The sequence below is a fragment of the Macrobrachium rosenbergii genome, chromosome 5, assembly GCF_040412425.1.
Source record: "Macrobrachium rosenbergii isolate ZJJX-2024 chromosome 5, ASM4041242v1, whole genome shotgun sequence".
NCBI classification, from domain to species: Eukaryota; Metazoa; Arthropoda; class Malacostraca; order Decapoda; family Palaemonidae; genus Macrobrachium; species Macrobrachium rosenbergii.
This window is the reverse complement of record NC_089745.1, coordinates 9,595,918-9,610,917: the sequence shown is the minus strand read 5'-3', so window position 1 is coordinate 9,610,917 and position 15,000 is coordinate 9,595,918. Positions and strand designations below refer to the sequence as shown.

The 15,000-nt window shown below is 38.0% G+C and overlaps 1 protein-coding gene across 11 annotated transcripts in view; it reads right to left on the bottom strand.

Annotated features, from left to right (window-relative positions):
- The window catches only part of Eph (Eph receptor tyrosine kinase), a 1,032,492-nt gene that overhangs the window by 47,836 nt on the left and 969,656 nt on the right, over window positions 1–15,000 (bottom strand). For all 11 annotated transcript variants that reach the window (XM_067103469.1, XM_067103458.1, XM_067103461.1 and 8 more), the window contains exons 4-6: window positions 5,837–6,032; window positions 3,740–3,975; window positions 2,422–2,656 (exon numbers count right to left, since the gene is read on the bottom strand). In XM_067103469.1, coding sequence (XP_066959570.1) covers window positions 2,422–2,656; window positions 3,740–3,975; window positions 5,837–6,032 — 667 coding nt within the window. The remainder of the gene's footprint in view (window positions 1–2,421; window positions 2,657–3,739; window positions 3,976–5,836; window positions 6,033–15,000) is intronic.

Below are 15,000 nucleotides of genomic sequence, written 5' to 3'. Positions count from 1 at the left end.
TCAGATAAAATTCCAGTCTTACTCGAGTTAAGACATCTAAAATACCGGTCTACACAATGGACTGGTATTAATCAATATGCCTCCACTGCTAATGCCGTCGCGTATCTGATACAAGGGTCCAGTGGCAGATAACTATATTCTTGACTGCGCCGGGTAATGAGAGAGAGAGAGAGAGAGAGAGAGAGAGAGAGAGAGAGAGAGAGAGAGAGAGAGAGAGAGAGAGCTTAGTCCACTGAAGCATATTTACTTGAACCAGAGTCAAGTAATGGTAAAAAGATTGTGGAAATATGGGCGGTCTTCTACCAGGTAATATTTGAGGGTGATGTCTTCACTGAAAAACTTTAGTCTCGTAACATATGGATCGAAACCAGTCCTAATATGATGGCAATGACACAAGTTGGTAAGCCTAGTTTATACACAATAAGCTACGTTACGTCGCTCGGGGGTAGCTGCCTTATTTTTCGATCAATATACAATTTGAAATCCAAATTGTTCTCTTACTTCAGCCATGGAAACAATTCTCGTAAGGCGAGACTCGACGGTCGAGTATTGCCAAAAATCCACCTGTTGCCTTACATAAAATGACTCTGCAGGTATCTTTCGAAGGTTTTAGTTGAACAGGCTGGCCTGTTTAGTCTAATCTGTGCCTGGAGCGCCACAGCCTAACCTGTTATAGGGTGCCATAGCCTGAGCTAATATAGGAGCCATGCCCTAGCCTGTTACAGGGTGCCGTAGCCTGAGCCAACACAAGGTGCCGCTGCCTAACCTGTTACAGGGTGCCATAGCCTGAGCTAATACAGGGTGCCATGGCCAAACCTGTTACAGGGTGCCGTAGCCTGAGCTAATACAGGGTGCCATGGCCAAACCTGTTACAGGGTGCCACTGCCTAACCTGTTACAGGATGCCGTAGCCTGAGCTAATACAGGGTGCCGCGGCCTAACCTGTTACAGGGAGCACATGTTGCCTGACCTGTTACAGCTACCAAAACAAAACCTATATAGGAAAGGTCTATGCAGCCACACCAATCTACTATGACTGGTCTGTCTCCTCAGACGAGTGACTTACAGCAGCCATGACCGTACATGTTGAAGGAATGTCGCAAACCGACCTCCAAAAAAATTTTGCAATCTAACCTGTTTGAAGCGCATCATACCACAGGATAGGATCGGCAGTGTTACTAAAATATTAATACCTAAGCTATCTCAAGTGTACCATTCTAAGCAATTACAGTCAAATTTTTACTTCAACTCTAAGCAAATGAACTATGTACCTCTGTCACCATATCGAGCTTGCGCGTCATTCTAACTATGCCAAGGGCTACCCTTTTACCATTTATTACCATGTTCCGTTTCTACTCGATGTATTTTTAAAGGAACATCAGTTACAACGCTCGAAAACCAGATTCAGTAAACGTACAGTGAATAGAGCGGTCCATAGTGAAGCGAATGGTATTTTGAATTGCAAAAGCCTTCTGAGGGCTCGGTTTAGACGAGGAACACATACACATTCAAACGATGTACCCAAAATTCCTTTTAGAAACAAAAGCAGCCCAAAAGGTGTGTCGTCTAAACCATTATGGAGTCATTAGAAATGGACAAGGATAGATTGTCCATTGCCAAGGACAAGCATGGAATGGCAATTTGTTCGATTAAAAAAAAGGTTTATATACATTTTTTAACATCGGTAAACTAAAATTTAGCCATAAATCGTACACTGGTGAATATGTTCGAATGAGAAAACTATTAGTTACTATCCCACCAGCCGGCAGATAAATAAATAAATTAAATATTTATATATATACATATACATATGTATATATACGAATTTTTTATCATATCACCGTAACATTTTGTTATTCACAAACATTAAGATACAAAAGTCGTTTAATATCCAATTCGCTCTACTTCGGAACTATCGCCGAAGGGGAATTATAACTGACAAAGCATTCGGTACCTGGGAGACTCGAACGCCCGACAGTACACATCAACGACATTCAGTGACGTCGGTAACCACTCGGCTCTCAAGAAAGGTGGAAGTTAATACCGACTCTGCCTTTACATCAATAACATTATAAAAATATATTTTTCATATGGGACTTTCAAGAGCTACGGATACATTCCCATCTTCCCGAGATGTAACCGAGTACCGGGACCTTTCATTGAAAAAACAGGACGCTATATCTTAAAAACTAACCATAGAATATTTTTGTAAATAATCTCATTATGTTTCCATACCCAAATTATTTCTAAATAAATGTCCCGCACCTAACTAATATAATGTTGTAATCTAAACCTAACCTACGTGCATGGCCAAAAAAAAAAAAAAAAAAAAAAAAAAAAAAGGGGCTTGTGCAATACTAGCATACATCTCAGGAAATTGCTTCCCGGGGGGCATCGAGCAAGAATTACATTATGTACTCACCATCGCATGTCTGCTTGGCCACGGAGGCTTGGTACCCAGGTAAGCAGGCGCAGCCGCCACTCAGGAGGGACCACTGTCCATCTCCAGTGCAGAGGAAGGACGGTGAGGATTCCTCGCGGGCGTGCGCGACGCAGACGCCCGTAGCCTGCTCGATGCTCGTCACTTCGGCTCCCGTGGGCGTGGTGGGGAAGTGGGCGAAAGACTTGGTGATCTCCGGACACGTTATGTAGTATACCTGCGGGCGCAATTAGCAATTAATTTCAGATTGTCAACAAATGTCTGTTTAATAATAAACGGCCAAGACTAATGACTTTAATTCCTCTTACATTTCTCAACTGCAGGGTAACTGGGTATACATTTCTTTGTTTTGATTTACCAATCGTTATTCATCTGATTTATCAGTAATCTACGACATACTTCTTTTGTTTCATTGTTCGTTGTTTACATTGAGGCAATCTACCGTGGAGGGCATATTTACTTAGGCCATATTAATTCAACAACAATAACAGTTCCCAATGGGAAGAAAAAATTCAAAATTATGAACTGGAAAATGGTACTGATAATACTGAAAATCAGCCAGGTATAAAGCAATCCAGACATACGTAACTGAAATACGAACTTTTGGCAAGGACAACATAAAACGCACTCTTCTCAATCATCAGCTGAATTCAAAACACTTTACGTGATCACGAATGAATTATATATAAATTGATCCTCAAACAAAATAAATAAATTACATTAAAACTCCTAAAATAAATAAAATTCATAATCAAATAACTAAATTACATATAAATACAGCCTCAACCAAAAGACTACGTTACAAAAAATTCAATCTAAAACAAAACAACTAAATTACAAAAAAAAAAAAAAATTAGCCACAAACAAAATAACTAAGTTACAAAAAATTTAACAGTCAAAATAACTAAGTTACAAAAAATCTAACAAACTAAATAACTAAGTTACAAAAAAAATTTACCCTCAAACAAAATAACTAACTTACATAAAAATTTAACCTCAAACAAAATAACTAAGTTACATAAAAATTTAGCGTCACACAAAATCGACTGAATTACATACAAAGTTAACCTCAAACAAGACAATTATATAAAAATTTTGCCTCAAACAAAATATTAAAATCCATGTGGACATTATAGTAAAGTGAAAAAAAGGCAAGGACAACAAAACATCTAAAAAAAAAAAAAGTCAACAGCCTCTTTTTCGGGCCGAGAGAGAGTGAACGCAAAAAAAAAAAAAAAAAAAAAAAAAAAGTGTGTGCCTTTCAACTCTTAACAAAAGACAGCTGACGAGTCCAACCGACCTTGATGGCCAGGAGCGATATGCAGGCGCCCTGGTCGCGGAAGGCGAAGTAGACGCCCTTCTTGGTGACGGGAATGGAGCGGACCTCCACGTTGATGATGATGTCCGCCGAGTTGGTGAAGCGCCCTTCGTCAGCAGCGATGCGGTCGATCAGCTTGTAGCTCTCGGGCTCCCAGAAGGGCGGCTCCTTCGTGGCGGCGTCGAACTCGTAGTACAGCAGGGAGAACGTCTCTTTACCTGACGGAGGGGCAGAAGGAGGAATGCGTTAGTTTTCGGTTGCTTCGTCAGGAGTGATGGGAGGAGGAATATTGTTGAAGTCTATCTAGATTAAGGATCGTAGCTTTGAATTTTGTAATCCAAGGCTAGATTTCTCTCTCTCTCTCTCTCTCTCTCTCTCTCTCTCTCTCTCTCTCTCTCTCTCTCTCTCTCTCTCTCTCTCTCTCTCTCTCTCTCTATATATATATATATATATATATATATATATATATATATACAATATATCTGATACTCAGAAGTCATTTTACATACGCGCACGATATCTATTACTTAACAAAGACGTGTATAGTAATTAACACATCCACAGAAAGTAAGTAACGCATTCAACGCAAAAAAATCAACGTAATTAACATAATTCCTTAAGAAGTAGCACATCAAAATACGAAAATAATTAACACACCCACACAACACAGACACTCGGTGACGCATAAAATAATTAACATACAAAACCGGCCCCCCCAAAAAAAAACATTCACCAATACATGAAAATAATTAACACACCGACGGACATACATGCATAAATAAAACAGCAATCCTGGCGCAACGCTTTGTACTCCCCCCCGTTCCCGCCCCAACCCACAAAAAAAAAAAAAAAAAAAAAACATTAGTCAAAACGAATTCCCACACGTCGGGACGGCTCACGGCAATCAATAAAAACAAATTAACAAATTAATGAAAAATTACATCCTTTTATGGATCTCTACCGAAATCCAGACCGATACAATAATTATTTTTTTTCCAAAGATTATTCATTTTTCAATATTAATTTTTTTTTGAGGTCCGAGGAAAAAATATGTCGATTATTACTATTATTTTTTTTGACGGGCGGAAAAAAAATATGTCATCATTACATCGGGGCTCTGTGCATCAGTCGCTTTGGCTGGCCAAAGGAGATGGTCAGAAAAAAAAAAAAAAAAATATGCAGCGTCATCAAAGGGCTTCATAATTTCATATTTATCTTCCTTTTGAGTGTTCCGTTTTATTCGGGGATTAGCAGTAATGGCCATCTGAATCCATATTGGTGCTTCTAAACATAAGCATCATTCACAATTCGGACTGAATCATTCTCTCCCGCACCAAGTTGATAATAAATTGTCCCTTCTCTCTCTCTCTCTCTCTCTCTCTCTCTCTCTCTCTCTCTCTCTCTCTCTCTCTCTCTTTAATATCACATGCCGCTTCAACAATAACTGTTCATTATTCATTTGTTCCGCGATGAAATTACGCGGGTTAATGGCCAGTGTATACACACAATAACGCATCTAATATCGCTCGCTTACTGTCTTGCCCCTCAATGAAATGAGCGTGCGATGCACAAGCACAGATTGACCTCGCATGCGCGCGCATGCACACATACATACATACATATGTATATATACATATATGAATATATATAATTAAAGAGTTAGTTACAAGCAACTTTTATACTGGCAATGATTAAGCTGACTGCGACTCTGATCCATACACAAACACACATACACATATATTCATATAGCCTATACATATAAACTATATATATATATATATATATATATATATATATATATATATATATATATATAATATTTAAAATATATATATATATATATATATATATATATATAAATATATATATATATATATATATATAAAAATATATATATATATAATATTTAAAATATATATATATATATATATATATATATATATATATATATATATATATATATAATATATATATACATATATAAACTGGTACATATATACATATATACACACATACAGCATATATGTATACACACACATACACGTGCACATAAAGGAAGACCTGGCCTTTGAGACTCACATGAGAGCGCCGTGCCGGGGAAGAGGGAGCAGTCCCTCATGGAGAACTGGACCTCGATGTATATCCTGTTGGCGGAGCCTCTCTCGATGAAGGGCGTCCACAGCCAATTGTTGACGTTGTTGTAGGCCACGTCGCACACGACGTAAGACCGCCAGTTGATGCCGTTCTCGAACTGCGTGAAGCTCTCCTCCACCCACTGAGGAAAGAAGAACAATAAAGACAGTTATTTATTGGTGTAATAAAAAACACTGAGGAAAGAAAAAATCAAGTTATTTACTGGTGTAACAAGACCCAACTGAGGAAAGAAAGAAAAACAAACTTATTTATTGATGTAACAAGACCCACTGAGGAAGGAAGAAAAAACCAAATTATTTATTGATGTAACAAGACCCACTGCGGAAAGAAAAAACCAAGTTATTTATTGAAGTTATTTATTGATGTAACAAGACCCACTGCGGAAAGAAAAAAACAAGTTATTTATTGATGTAACAAGACCCATTGAGGAAAGGAAGAAAAAAACCAGTTATTTATCAGTGTAACAAGACCCACTGAGGAAAGAAATAAAAAAACCAGTTATTTATTGGTGGAACAAAACCCACTGAGGAAAGAAATAAAAAAACCAGTTATTTATTGGTGGAACAAAACCCACTGAGGAAAGAATGAAGTTATTTACTGGTGTAACAAAACCCACTGAGGAAACAAAGAAAGAAAAAAAAGTAATTTATTGGTGTCACAAGACCCCCTGAGGAAAGAAAGAAAAACAAAAACCAGTTATTTATTGGTGTCACAAAACCCACTGGGAAACAAAAAAGCAGTTATATATTGGTGTGATAAGACCCACTGAGGAAAGAAAGAAAAAACCCAGTTATTTACTGGTGTAACAACACCCACTGAGGAAACAAAATAAGAAAAAAGTTATTTATTGGTGTAACAAAACCCACTGATGAAGTAAAAAACGTTAAACTAGAAATATTTAATGCTCGTTAAAGACCCACAGAGGAAAGAAAGTAAAAAAAAAAAACAGTTACTTAATGGTGTAACAAAACCCACTGACGAAACAAAGAAATATTTAATATTTAATGTTCGTTATTTGTGATGGAACTATCTACTGAAAATGTACTTTTTGGTGAGGTTTAAAGGCGGGAAAATTTCAATCGGCTTCATGAAAAACGTTAAGAAAAAGCTTTAATATTAATGTAAAATATTGCATAAAAACTCGTAGACAATTTCATTTCATCAGAAGAGCCCGTAAAATTCATAACTTATATATATATATATATATATATATATATATATATATATATATATATATATATATATATATATATATATACACATGTATATATAGGTAGTTTCATTTTCTTATTTCAATTAGCTAACAAATCCGAATAGGAAGGGAGGAGGAGAAGGAGGAGGAGAAACGAGGGTTTGAGGGGAAGACGACGAGGGTGAGAAGTGGAGGGGGGAGGGGGCAAGGGGGGCCAAGTGAAATAAATTGGGGGTTTAGGGAAACAAGTGTCAAGAGAAGAGAGGGAAGTGGGCGGCAGGGCGGAAACCATGATGAAGTGGGCACTAAATGGGTTTGTGCGAGTGTACAAACGAAAGCAATTACGATTCAGCCTAGCGTGAGAGAGAGAGAGAGAGAGAGAGAGAGAGAGAGAGAGAGAGAGAGAGAGAGAGAGAGAGAGAGACGGAAACTGACAAGAAGGTGTCACACATGTGAGGCGAGGATTTCCTCTTCGAGGTACCTCCATTCTAAGACCGGGGAGAGAGAGAGAGAGAGAGAGAGAAGAGAGAGAAAAAAACACCCATTCCCTTCCATAATTGACTCTAAACATGATGGAATCAATAATTTTTAATAAGAATTAATTCTATAAAACATCAGTTATTATTATTATAATTATTATTATTATTATTATATAACTCAACTTCACCGGAAGTTATTATTAAATCATCACCATTCTCATGTTCTGGCAATTACTAAGTGGATACAATCGGTAATCTCTAATGGAGACTATTACCGTCATTAGCCTTATTGCTCTTTGCCAATTGTCACTTATTCATGATCTTCGAAATTATCTTATGTAAAACGACCATTATTGCGGAATAATACGAAATAATACTACTAAATAAAACTCTGACTAAATTCAGCTATTAAACATCGTAAATTTTCCTCTTGATTCCTCGCAAACCACTGCCAATCACACCAGACCCTAAGGTCTGTCTCAAATATTAGGTCATCCCTGGCTGGCGCATGCGCGAGTGATTCCACTCCCCTAGTCTGAAGGGCTGAGCAAGACCTCAGCGTTTGTCCTTCACTCCGGGTCTCGTGTCCTTCAACTTGATTCACTCGTAAACACAAAACTCAAAAGTTCTTCATGATTGACTAGAAAAGGGAAGAAAAGGGAGGAGGAGGAGGAGGAGGAGATCCAAGAATATAAAAAGGCATTTACTGATAACAGCGATCAACGTCTGCAATAACCTTCCAATCTTGCAAATTGGTTGAGTGTCTGTTTGCAACTGTCAAAACGCGAGCTTTCTTTTGTTTACCAAACCTTGCATGTTGAACGCAGGGGCAGGGACAGGGACAAGTAGGCTGGGGAGGGGTGGGAGTGGGAGGGAGGAGGTTAGATGAGGAGGAGATGGGAAGGGAAAATACATAGGGCAGGTAGGGAGACCAGGGGGCAGGCAGGAAGAAAAGGAATGAGAAGACTGTGGTGAAGGTAAAAGGGTCAGAGAGGAGAGGTATGGTGGATGACAGAGAGAGAGAGAGAGAGAGAGAGAGAGAGAGAGAGAGAGAGAGAGTTTCAGGGAGGGACAGGGGGCAGAGGGTTAGGAACAAGGGACAGAATAGTTTAGGATCAATACATACATAGTATTATATATATATATATATATATATATATATATATATATATATTATATATATATATATATATATATATATATATATATATATATATATATATATATATATATATAGAGAGAGAGAGAGAGAGAGAGAGAGAGAGAGAGAAAGCCATGACGTTGTGTCGTCCAGCGGGACGCTGCACTGGAACAAATCGCTCCATCTGTTACCTTTAGGTAATTTGAGAGCTGAGGCAGCTAATGCATTCATCAGGCCAATAAAAGCTTCCCCCGATCGTTATTTATGCGAACTGATAATTCCCCTCTTTATGGGAAATGGATCAACAGCCAATGGCGGCGTTATTGCATGCGACCAATGTGCATAAAATATCATAAATATTGCCCGTGTTCACCAGTGTTCTGCTGACCCAGAATAAAAATTGGTATTGCAATCATTGGTGGTAATTCGATGACCAGAACAAAAAATCATAATAATAATCATAATGCTGTATTTGACACAGCGTGATCTTGGTAAAAAGCATTACTGCATGAACTCATAGTATATACATAATACATATAATCATATACATATATATATGTTATATATATATTATATATATATATATATATATATATATATATATATATATATATATATATATATATATATATATATATATATATATATATATATACATATATGTGCGGGCAATCTTCAGCAAATAAATCGGAAAGAGAGAATTAAATATACATGTGTATGTATGGATCCAAGTGTAAGCGCGCACGCGCCTGTATGCAAATGGAAGATTAAGAAAGAGAAATAAGGACACAAATATATGTGTTGCTTTATGCTGTGACTCATAAACTCTGCTTTTATTCCCCTTCTCACGTCCTTAACGTACGTTAAAAACCACGAGGAAATAGCGAAGAGATGCGCGTCCATAAATCCCGTCAGTGCATTCACGTACACACGCATACACATACACAACGCGCATATACACCCATTTCCATGAAGCCACCCGAATGGACTACGAAGAAGCGAAGCGGGAGTTCAGGGTCTTTACAAGCCTGTAAGAAAATTAATGTCGAAATGAAACAGCTCGTCTTGTGTATCTGGGGCGCCCTTATGGCGAAGGCGCAGAAGGAGCCGTTGGGCGGGCGGGGGAGGGAGGGGGGCGCGGCCCTCTTGTTGTTGCATCGTCCCCACAATAAGCATTTAAAACCACGACCATTTAAACCCCGGCTTCCGCGTTTAGTATGCAAACGACCTCCTCTATGGCCTCGCAAAAGGCATTTCGGGGCGTTTGGTCGTTGGCGAGGCGTTGTCATAAGGACGACCAAATTGAAATTTTGCCGACATATGATCTGATCTCGAGGCAGTTCTCGCCGTGGCTTTTACTGCTGCCGATGGAGCTCGGGCGACGCTCTGTTCAGGATGCGTGGTGTGTCTTTGGGCTTAAATTCACTTCTCGCTATAATGTGGTTCGGATTCCACAATAAGCTGTAGGTCCCGTGGCTAGGTAACCAATTGGTTCTTTGCCACGTGAAATAAACCTAATCCTCGGGCCAGCCCTAGGAGAGCTGTTAATCAGCTCAGTGGTCTGGTTAAACTAAGATATACTTTGGGCTTAAACAGTCCTCCGCCTCATCTTTAGTAGCGCTTTTGTATCTACAATACACTACATACACGCGTTGTCCCCGTAAGGGGTAGCGCCGTCATGGCACCTGATGCGGTGAACTGTAGGCATTACTTACGGTTCTTTGCAGCGCGCCTTCGGCCCCCTAGCTGCAATCCTTTTCGTTTCTTTAGCTGCACCTCCTTTCATATTCTCTCTCTTCCATCTTACTTTCCACCCTCTCCTAACAATCGTTACATAGAGCAACTGCAAGGTGTTCTTCTTGTTACACTTTTCAAACCTGTTACTGTCAATTTCCGTTTCAGTGCTGAACGACCTCATAGGTCCCAGTGCTTGGCTTTTGGCCTAAATTCTATATTCAATTCAATGTGAACTTTGTAAGTTCACGAATGTACATGGACAATGGCATCATCACTTAAATTGTATATCAACTATTAAAGAGATATTAAGGAACTGCTTGTTTCTTTACTTAAAAAAAATGTCCATGTACGGCTATAGACAACTAAGCTCTTACAGTCAATTTTTCTTCTTAGATGAAGATTTTATTTACATGCATACACGCATGAATACACACATCCACATACATACCTATATATATATATATATATATATATATATATATATATATATATATATATATATATACATCATATATTAGAAATGTTTATATATATATATATATATATATATATATATATATATATATATATATATATATATATATATATTAAATATATATATATATATATATATATATATATATATAATATATATATATATATATATATATATATATATATATATATATATATATATATATATATAAAGCTTGTAAAGATAATGTCGTTTTACTTGAGAGAGAGAGAGAGAGAGAGAGAGAGAGAGAGAGAGAGACAGAGAGAGAGGAGACACAGAGACTAATAATGGATCCTATAAAAAAAGGAAGGTCCGAGGCTCTTAGATCCATCCGGCTAATGAAATGGAACATGAAAGATATGTACCTCACATAATTCCTTAATACCCACAGCGACCAGGCCAGCCGAGGAACACACAGCTCTTCATGACATTCTTTTATATGTAAATAAATCCTGTAGCATAAAATCCCACTAAATATCAATTTCAAAGCCATTACAGAAGACAACATTTACTCCTGGAAGAAGGTATCGATGTAAACAAAACAGCAACGACGAGCGTTACGACAGAGCTAATTCGCATCACCCTACACCTGCCGGTCGTGTGCGTTATCTCCCCGTCTGGGGCCTGGGTGGAAGGGAGCGGAATGGCGGTAGCTCGCCGAGTATGTGACTGCCTAGGTCTCTGGGGTGAGCAAACGTGGCTTGCTGGCCAACCATAAAAAGATAAACTGCGTCATTATGGTGTCCACGGGGCCTCCTTCATGGAGGATGAGGCACACGCAGAGATAGAGAGGGAGAGGTCATCGGAAGAAGAGGAAGGGAGAGAAATGGAGGAAAAGCAAAGGACGGGAATAAGATACAACGCCATTCCGTAAGAGTGGTGGTTTCTTCCAGTTGGGAAATTTCAAAGCGGTGCAAAATGAATTAGCATTCATGTTTAGCTGCTTAGAATACAGCAGGACAAGAGCTAATGATGATTCAAGAGTTTTTCATAAAAATTAAACATATTGATGGATATTTCCAAAGATTATAACTTCGTTAGATTTGTAAACAAAAACATTGGCAATATTTTGGGACGTTCATCGTAAAATACGCCTAAAAACCGAACCACATCAATAGAAGGCTATTAAACCAAGCACTGATATAGCATAACCCTCAAACAAAATCTTCTCCGCCGTTTTAGACCTATATACAACTAAAAAAACGCCATTCCGCACGAAGGCCTCTCAAAAGCCATTTCTACCCGGCAAAACAACATTCTCTCTGTAGCATTCCCCAGAAAACTGCCACAAACGCACGTCACAACTCTTCTCTCCATTGATCTCGTCAGCGAGTCATTTATTTCAGAACACCGGATGAAAATTCGATTCGCTTTCAAAACGAAATGACCTGGCCTATTACACGATAAATATACGTACGCATATATTGAATGAAACGATAATTGCGCCAGCGATCCCGCGGATATGCCAAATGGCCGGAAAATGATGATGCCCCCGCCTGCACGGGCCATGGAGCAAATTCGGCGCCCCGCGATTTGTGCCGCGCGGGGGCACATGGGCACGAATCTCATCGGTTGACGAAACAGTGAATGTAAGAGGTAGATGGACAGGCAGACAAATAGCCATAAACAGATATCGCCCAAGTGGGCTGATTTGTAACGTAAATGAAGACTGGGTCTATCATTTTTTTTTTACATCGTAAAATGACAAGAGAGAGAGAGAATTATTTTGTCTCCCGGGTTTTCTATACTAACACTAACATCTGATCGAAAAGAGAGAAAGAGAGAGAACGCATGGATCTGTCAATCAAGTTTTTACCCCTTTGTAAATAATAACAAAGATAAGGAAAACTTGTCAACCAAGTTTACTATACTACCACCAACACCACCTGAACAAAGATAGAAAGAGAGAGAGAGAGAGATACAGAATAATATTTATCTTTACGAAGTTTTCACCTCAGTGGGGGTCAGAATTACCTCGTCGAGGCCCTCAAGATTTGATCGTATACATTTTGTGGACCAACGAGCACCCGTCTAGTGCTATTTCTCTTTTCTATATAGAGAATTCTATCAACTTGGCCCCGCACTGACAAATCTGCCCTAAATTGGAAGACTGCAGTATCTGCAAAACTACAAAACTGAGAAAAATGGTAGATACTCCCTTGCCTTACTACTGATGTTGCATTTACTGCAAATGGGACCCCCTAAATATCGTGGAAAGTATTGAAGAATCATTCTGAAAGTGCAGTAACTTGTGTATTAGTGTTTCACGAGCCCAAAAGGTTGCATATCTCAATTTCGAAAATTTTGCAGATACTGCAGTGCTCCAATTTAGGGCAGAACAGAAATGTCATCGACACCCAACATATCAAAAGTCTGCTGGAAAACTAAACTTTCCCATAGTTTTTAAACCACATATATGCCTGATTTAGTTTTCATGTAATAATAAAATAAGGTGAAGGAACAAAAGCTTAACCTTGATTTAAATTAATATATTATTCACTTATTATTTCAGCATTTTAGCACCGGATGCACCGTGGAATTTCCTTTATTTTTTTTATGAAATATAAATGTTTTTCCAATTGCTTTTTTTATTGTTTTGATTTTTCGGGTTTCAAAATCAGCCCTTCTTTGTCATCATAATTTTTCTTTAATATTTAGGTTACTATCCTTTCACTGCCTTATAACTTTGTTAATTAACTTCGTTATCGTTATTACATCCTCTCTCTCTCTCTCTCTCTCTCTCAAGCATGACGCAAAATTACGTTCATATTTATAACGCATTTTTCTCGTTCATCTTTCTCATTACGCCGTTTTTCGTATTCGTAAAAGGAAGTGGCTTCAGAAAAACAACACATCAACCACGTCATTATATATATATATATATATATATATATATATATATATATATATATATATATATAATGTAATTCTAATAGCCACAATGCCCTCTTAACTTCTCGAATTCTTCGCGGCTATTAGAATTACATATGTGTCTGGTAAAAGTGACCAGTAAATTCTACACACACACACATGTATGTATATATATATATATATATATATATATATATATTATATATATATAAATATAATATATATATATATACATATATGTTATTTATATAAATATAACATATACAAACATATATACGTATATTATATATAGAAATGAGCTATTAAATGTAATCAATATAATTATTATGACGTTTATTTCAAAAATTGAAACGTTAAAATGCAACACGATGCAGAGACAAATTTCGTTTCCAAGAAAATGGTGTGTGTGTGTTTTTTATTCTGGGTGGTCGTGCAAAATAATTCTCCAATTTCCAATATTAACAAAATTATCTTTCTTTTTATTTATTTATTTATTTTTTGTTACTTAGATGATAATCGTCTTCTGTGCTGTGGCTGTGGGCGTTTTTAACGAAACAAATCCCACAGCTTCGTAATAAAGTTGTTATACATTTTCGTCATAATTTTCTGCCCACCAACAAACCAAAAGAAAAAAAAAGAAAAACAAACATCTTTCTTTACCTGATAATTTCCCCAATTAAAAAAAATAGGAAACGTTCGCCTTATCACTACTACTTATTGAGCCGCACGATGATGACGCAAGAGACCTCCCAGGGGTATATAATTTTCTTCAATATAAAAGCAGATTTACCTTACAAGGGAGTCCCCCAGGGCCAGCTTGCCCGGGTTGGTTTTATATCACTAGATATCATGAAGTTCAGGAGGGGAGGAGGAGGTGGAAGTGGAAGAGGAGGAAGGAGGAATCCAGGAGGAATCCAGGAGGGAGGAGGGATACTGGAGGGGGAGGAGTGAGTGATGGTTAGTAAGTGGTTAGTAATCCGGTGTGTTTTTAGTCCACTGTGGGTGGGCCAACCTGGACCACCCTCGGTGAAGTTGTCAGTCCAGTTATTGGATGCTGATGCTTCTTGCAGCCGGGAGAGAGAGAGAGAGAGAGAGAGAGAGAGAGAGAGAGAGAGAGAGAGAGAGAGAGAGAGAGAGAGAGAGAGGGTACAAGAAAATGATAATGATGTTCCT